The sequence below is a fragment of the Microtus ochrogaster genome, chromosome 5 (assembly GCF_000317375.1).
Source record: "Microtus ochrogaster isolate Prairie Vole_2 chromosome 5, MicOch1.0, whole genome shotgun sequence".
In the NCBI taxonomy this organism is placed as follows: domain Eukaryota; kingdom Metazoa; phylum Chordata; class Mammalia; order Rodentia; family Cricetidae; genus Microtus; species Microtus ochrogaster.
The window spans coordinates 95,258,366-95,266,078 of NC_022012.1; the positions used below are offsets into that span (position 1 = coordinate 95,258,366).

The 7,713-nt window shown below is 48.9% G+C and overlaps 1 protein-coding gene across 1 annotated transcript in view; it reads left to right on the top strand.

Annotated features, from left to right (window-relative positions):
• Positions 1 to 460: 460 nt before the first annotated feature.
• Tgm4 (transglutaminase 4) overlaps positions 461 to 7,713 on the top strand; it is a 34,979-nt gene continuing 27,726 nt past the window's right edge. The window contains exons 1-4 of the mRNA XM_005348154.2: positions 461 to 661; positions 1,485 to 1,587; positions 5,904 to 6,077; positions 6,977 to 7,071. Coding sequence (XP_005348211.2) covers positions 461 to 661; positions 1,485 to 1,587; positions 5,904 to 6,077; positions 6,977 to 7,071 — 573 coding nt within the window. The remainder of the gene's footprint in view (positions 662 to 1,484; positions 1,588 to 5,903; positions 6,078 to 6,976; positions 7,072 to 7,713) is intronic.

A 7,713-nucleotide genomic window follows, 5' to 3' on the forward strand; every position in this document is an offset into this window, starting at 1 on the left:
GAGCCCCAGGTCAGCGAGGAGCCTTGTCTCCAAACAGTAGTGTGGTTAGGCTGAGCAGCTGCTCAGCAGTTAATAACACGCGCTGTTCTTGCAGAGGATCTGAGTTCCGTTCCTCCCACCCACTGGCAGCTCACAACCACCTATAATTCCAGCTCCACAGAATCCAGCACCCTTTTTTGACCTCCATGGTCACCTGCACACATGTGTACATGCACATATACGTATATTCACATAAAATAAAAAAATTAAAAGATATATAATTTTATAAGGCAACACCTGATGTTAACCCCTGGTCTCCAGACATGTGCACAAACAGCTGTAACCTGCACATAACATGTACACGTAAGTGTACCTACATTCATGAACACACATAAATACACCCCCGTCAAGCAAAAGACCTTATAGGTACCCCTAATGGAAGCAAAGAACGGATGTCCACAAGACACGCATCTGGGCACGCATGGGCCAGTGTTTCCACAAGGCCTGTGGTTCTTCCTATAGACACAGCGTAAGGAGGAGTGACCTGTGTGAAGTCCTTTCCCTGCAGCACTGGAAGGGAGGAACTGCTGCTTATCCGTGGGAAGAACTGTGGGATGTAGCCACGTGTGACAGCAAAGTCTCCAGCACCCCCAAGGCCTCGCTGCAGATTCAGAACAAAGTGGTACGTATGTTTCGCGTAATGTGTGCACATGCTGTCTTCTTGGTGGACAGCGTGTCTGCTGGGGTCTAAAAGAGAGGAGGAATTGGTGGCTGGGGACACTGGAAAAATCCTGAATCGTGTGTGCATTACGTGCTAGAAATATAAACAAAAATAAAGGGGGCTGGAGAGATGGCTCAGTGGTTAAGAGCATTTCCTGCTCTTCCAAAGGCCCTGAGTTCAATTCCCAGCAATCACATGGTGGCTCACAACCATCTGTAATGAGGTCTGGTGCCCTCTTCTGGCCTGCAGGCATACATGTAGGCAGAATATTGTATACATAATAAAAAATAAATAAATATTTAAAAAAGAAAATTAAAAAAATTATTAGGCATCCCTTATTTTAAAACAATAAAGCTATGTACTAAGATCTTCCCAGTGTCCCTGGAGATCACAGGACCCTGACTTTTGGGGACTTGTTCCTGGGGTCACAGGACCCTGGTTTTGGGGACTTGTTCCTGAAGGTCACAGGACCCTGGCTTTGGGGACTTGTTCCTGGGGTCACAGGACCCTGACTTTTGGGGACTTGTTCCTGGGGTCACAGGACCCTGGCCTTCGGGGACTTGTTCCTGGGGTCACAGGACCCTGGCCTTCGGGGACTTGTTCCTGGGGTCACAGAAGACACATGGCTCCGTTCTCTGTGCCCCCTCCTTTGAAGCCAGCTCATCTTGTCTCCTGACTTCCTCCTGGGGCTGATATGGAAGATGGTTAAAGTTTTATTGTTTCTGATCGATATGGTCCTAAGCCTTGCCCCTTGGCAGCCACTGCAAAGCCACATCTCCCCCAGGGCCACATAAAAAGGAACCACACCTGCTCTGAGATTCACTCTGGCAGTGCCATTGGCGGCAGGGCTGCAGAGAGAGGCTGCAGGACCATGGACAGCAGGAGTGGTGAGTGGGTACAATCTGCACTCTGGCAGCTTGGCTTTCTGGGCACCTGCTGCTGTCCAGCCCTCTGAGCCAACCACTTGCCTCAAGGCGGGGTGCCTGGGCCACTGTCCTCCTACCTCATCCATGGCTTGCTGTCTTATTCATTGAAGAAAGCCAAATTTTCAGATACACAGTAATTTCAGGTTCCCCAAACAATTGCAGGGATCAGAATGCCAGTTCACTTTCGCCCACACTCCCTTATGCTGACCGCATTAGTTTTCCATGCGAGTCTCTTAGGGCCTCTTTGAGCTGGCATCGAGCATTGTGCAGCCTCTTTCTGGATGCAGAGCCATGGGTCAGGCAAGGAATGAGTACTTTGGAGCTCTGCGAAGGGGTGTGGTTTGAGTGACATTGGATGACAACATGATTCTTCGTAGCCCCCAGGCCACCTCGACTCTTCAGATGGCCGAATGCTCATCCACATTCAGAAGAGGAGGACAGCAGGGCCAGGGGCTTGGTAAAGGCCATGTATGCTGGGAGGGCCTGCTGATCAGAGAGATGGTTCAGGCTGAAGTCTGCTATACACTGGTTAGCAGTGTGGCTTTGGGTTTTCTCAGCCACAATAAAGGACAAATCTGTGAAAGTGTTTGTGAATGGCTAGGGACAACCATGGAGCCTTGTTGACGTCACTTTGACACAGACTGGAGATACTAGGACAGCCGTGCAGGCTGATAAAATGTTTGCATCAAATCAGGCTGTAGTCAGGCTTGTAAGGCATTTTCTTAATTGATGATTGATGGGGGAGGGTTCAGCCTATTGTGCATGGTGCCTCCCCTGGTCAGGTGGTCTTGGGTTCTATAAGAAGGTGGGTTGAACAAGCCATGAGGAGCAAGCCAGTAAATAGCACTTCTCCATGGCCTCTGCATCAGCTTCTACCTAAACCGGTTCCCCGGTTTAAGTTCCTGCCTTGGCTTCCCTCAGTGGGCTATGACTGGGGATACATAAGCCAAAAAAACCCTTTTCTCCCCAAGTTGCTTTGGTCATGGTCTTTCATCACAGCAACAGAAACCCACTAAGGGGCTGGAGAGATGACTCAGTGGTTGAGAGCATTGGTCACTCTTCTGGATGACCTGGGTTCAATCCCCACCACCCACACGGCAGCTCAAATTGTTTATAACCCAAGTTCCAGGGGATCCAATACCCTCACATAGATATGCACGCAGGCAAAACACCAATGCACATAAAATAAAAACGAGTAAACCACTTTTTAAAAAAAAAAGAAAGAAAAAAGAAATCCTAGCTAAGACCACAGCTTGAAAAAAAGATGTAGTTTCCTGACCCAGCCAGTGTGTTGAGGGGAGAAGCACTCAGGAAAATGGCCAAGGACTGCAAGTCCAGGGTCCCCAGTGACAGAGCATCGTGAGGAGGGCCTAATGCACTTGAGAGGTCCTCTCTGATGACTGCGGACTTTTCAGAATGGGTGAGAGAATGAATCATTTCTTCAGGAACAAAAAAATCACAAACAAAACAAGTAATAACTGGTCACTGCAAAACTTAAACCTGCGCCCCCCCCCCCCCCGCCTGCCCGCCCATGACTCCGGTTCCCTGTCCAGAGGTGGTCACAGTGTCTGCTTCAGCTTTTGTTTCTGCTTTGATGGATGCTTGTTTGGTACAGGAGCAGTGGGTATTTTTAATCTCAGTGCTGACACCCACTTTCTCACCACCCCAGTAGTCTTGTCTTGGTGGGTGGTACACTCCCTGCTGTTGGCAGCTCTCTTCCTAGAGCTCTCACATCTAGGGCCCCATCAAACCCACTTCCATGTTCCCAGTCTGCTCCCTAGGTCACAGTTCTCCTAGTTATGATTTTTAAATTTGTTTGCTGGATTTTTAAAGGAGAGAGAAAGAGGGAGAGAGGGAGGGAGAGAGGGAGGGAGGGAGAGAGGAAGGGAGGGAGAGAGAAGGAGAAGGCTATTACACACATGTGGAAGTCAGAGGCAACTGTCTGTAAGTCTGTAAGTCTTTCCATCATGGGGGTTCTAAGGTGGGAAGTCAGGTTATCAGGCTTGGAAGCAGCACCTTTACGCACAGAGCCACCTTGGGAGCCTTTCAATATTTTTTGAAAATTATATTTATTTTTGTGTGTGTGCCTGGTGCCCATGGAAGGCAGAAGAGTATGTTGAATCCCCTGGAACTGGAGTTATAGACAGTTGTGAGCGTTGGGAATTGAACTGTGGTCTTCTGCAAGAGCAGCCAGAACTTTTAGCTGCTGATCCATCTCTCCAACTCACCCTCCCACAACCATTCTGAATTCCTTTTGTCCCAACTGTTTTTTACATATTTATTTTATAGTACAAAGCATCTAATTCGTTTTCTTTGGGGGTAGAAGTCGGGATGAGACAGACTTGAGAATCTCACTCTGGCAGCCCAGGCTGGTCTCACTCTTGTGAGATTACTGGAGGAGCTGCTGCCTGTTGTAAGCTTTTATTTCTTTGGGAAGAATATTTGTATAGTTTTTGTACAGTGCCGTTTTTAAATCTGTGACTTCATTTGTGGAAATCCTGTAAAACCCCGACTGCAAATGAGTTCCTTTGATGAGGATTGCCGTGTGTTCTCTAAATCAGCGACAACTCTTTGGCATATGTGCCTAGGGCAACCATTTACACTCCCAATTTGGAGGGGCCCTAGCCCTCTGCAGGAAGAGGTAAGGTTCCAGCAAGCTCCTGCGGCAGCTACATGGCATCTCTTCGACTCCACCTACTTTCTCTCTACATCTCTGTTCGGAATTCCTGCCTTGCTCTATTCTACCCTGTCTGTAGGCCCGAAGTAGATTTTTTATTAACCAACGGCAATAAAACATTCACAACATACAGGTGGGTATCCCACATCACCAACTTAGGAAGAAAGTATTTATTTCAGCCAACAGCTCTTGGGTCACCCTCCTGTCACTCAGGGAAGTCAGGGCAGAAACTGAGACAAGAGCTGACGCAGGCATGGAGGAGTGCTACTTGCTGGCTTGCCTCGTGGCTTGCCCATCCGGCCTTCTTATAGCAACCCAAGACTACCAGCCTAGAGGCGCCACTGCCCACACTCAGCTGGGACCTCCCACATCAAACATCAATCAAGAAAATGCAGGCTTGTCCACAGGCCAGTCTAGTGGGAGCATTTCTTATTGAGGTTCAAATGTCTTCCAAAATGACTTTAACGTCTGCCAAATTGGCATAAAACCAGCCAGCACACACAGATTGACATGTAGTATTCTCATGGCTGTGCCAACAGTCACCAAAGGGAGAGACTTGGTCAGTGGGGTCACACAGTGTGTGCCCCTTGACTCCCTTAACAAGTGATAAGTTATCTGTTAGAACAAGGGACTGGGTGCCTTAAGAGTTTACCGTAGTCAGCCGTGTAGCCCAAATCTTAGACCTCTAGGAAGAAGTCATCTGTGTTTGTACAAACTAGGTAGTGTGCACCCTGGGGCACTCTGGAGGAACAGGACTGATACAATGAATGTGTTTTAAAAGGGTATTTATTATATTGGCTTACGTAGATAGTTCAACAATAGCAATTTTCACATTGGAGAGGTTGAAAGGCCAATGTATTTATTATATTGGCTTATGCAGATAGTTCAACAACAACAATTTTCACATTGGAGAGGTTGAAAGCCAATAGCTGCTCAGGCCGGGACTAGGTGTCTCAGCATCCAGGCTAGCGTTCGAGGCCTGGAGGATTCATCTTCAGTCCATGTCAGAAAGCCAAAGAAGCTGTGTTCTCTTGTCAGCCCAGAGGGGTGGCGGCAGCAGCTTGAAAATGCCAACAGAGCAGATAAGTTTGCCAGCAAGACCTGAGAGTAAGCAGTTTCCCTCAGACCTGCTTCTATCAGGCTGGCGCTGGGAGGTGCCATCCATCTCAAACAATATGATTAAAAACAAACAAACAAACAAACATCAACAAAACAAAAACAAAAAAACAATGTCAGGCAGCGGTGGCACACGCCTTTAATCTCAGCCCTTGGGAGGCAGAGACAAGCAGATCTCTGTGAGTTCGAGGCCAGCCTGGTCTACATGGGCTGGCAGGAATGGGGAGCAGTTGAGGACTGCCCCCCAGCATCCATGTACCAGTTTACAAAGCTGGGAGGATGGGCAGTGGGGGTGACCTCACAGCTACTGGTAGAAGTGTTGGTCAAGGCTTTCTATGACTTGTATCTGGGCTCTACCCCCTGAATCCTGTGTGGCCAGTGTGCACACACCCATTTTATAGGCAGGAAACCAAATCTCAGATTATCATGGCCTGTCAGAGTCAAGAGTCAGCCCTGTGTCTTCCCACGTCCTGTGTGCTAACAGCGCTGGTGGTTTACTCTGTGAACTTGGAGAAAAAGGAGAATGCCGCTGCCCACCACACGTCGGAGTTCCAGACCCAGAAGCTGGTGCTCAGACGCGGACAGATTTTCAACATAAAGGTGGTGCTAAACAGACCTCTCCAACCTCAGGACGAACTGAAGCTGGTATTTTCTACTGGTGAGGCCTCAGCCCCAGGAGTGGGATGAAGGGTGGGAACACAAGGCTGATGGGTGTGCAATGGCCAAGGGTGACTTTACCCCCTAAGCCTTAGCTTCCCCATGCTGACAGTGGACTGGGAACTGGGTTAATCACTCTGGCACAGTTGATGTGGCGATGGCCAGGGAAGGGGCAGAGCATACAGAGGCCAGCCAGTGAGGCAGCTGTTCTAAAAGGATCAGAAACACCTTCTAGAGATACGTCACGAAACTGCTGACACTGTAGTTCTGTTATCAAAAGTCCCACACCTAGGGACCCAAGGAGATAGTCCAGTTAGTGAAGTGTCTGTCACACGAGCAGGAGGACCCGAGTTAAGTCCCCAGCACCTATGTAAAAGCCAAGCAGTAGGGTGAATATTTGGTGGAGCTTATACAGGCTGATCCCTGGAACTTACTGATTGGCCAGCTTAGACAAATTGGTGAGCTCCAGATTGAGGAAGGCATTCAGTGTTGACCTATGGCATACACACACATACACGCATACATATACACACACACATACAAATACATACACACACTGCATTTTTGGCAGGAAGATCATTAGTTTAATGCATGCTGTAGTGACTGTATTGGCCAGGGCTAAACAATTTAACAAAGCAGAGAGAGACACAGAAGAGAGGACTGGGCTCTGGAGTTATAGGCGAGGGTATAGAAAGAGATGGGGTAGCCTTGCCTAATTTGAGCAGACAGGGCAACCTAGCTAGCCAAGGTGGAGGAACACCAGGAGCCCCGTCAGGCAGAGGGACCAACTATCATCAATTGAGGGCTGCACTCCAGGAACTAGGAAGGAGCTTGGTGAGTGGACAAAGATGGCCATCCTGGGGTTGAGGTCCAGACTCACTTCCCTGTCGATGTTTTCAGGAGAGAGAATGTCACACTTCGTGGAGCTTGATCCAATGACATCCTTCCGTTCTAAGGGCTGGCAGGTGAAAATTACCAAACAGTCCGGCGGCGAGGTGAGGGCCATAGTGTCGGGTTACTGGCTGGTGGCTTCTGGGTAGTTCCCTGTCCCCACTGAGCAGTTCCTATTCATCCCTTCCTTGCTTCCCAGTGTACAATGCTGCTAACCACTGTAGCCTTGACTCTGGGTACCGCAGCGTCTTGCTTACCCATAGCGCACAGTAGCTCTGACTAGCCAGATGTTACATAACTCTTCTTCCGTATTTACGTTCGCTGAAGGAAATGAACAGAGGAAAATGAGTAAGAATAACCCATCAGGGCCAGGTGTGGTGGTGCACGCCTTTATTCCCAGCACTCTTGGGAGACAGAGGCAGGTGATCTCTGTGAGTGTCCTGCCAGCCTGGGCTATATAGTGAGTTCCAGGACAGCCAAGGCTATGGAGAGGACCCTGACTCAGAGAGAGAGAGGGAGGGAGATGGGAGGGGGGAGGGGAGAAGATCAATAACAACCCTTCTTCCTGCAGATGCTGTGTCCACTCCTCCCTCCAGGCCTTTTGTTTAAATTCAAAAGCAGTTGAAGGAGCTTTTTGCTTCTCACCTCCTTCTCTTAGCAGAATGTGACATCATCATCAGTGTCCTTTTGTTTAGGTTGCCAGCACAGCAGCCTCCACAGGTGTGAGGGCTTAGGTGGCTTCTCTG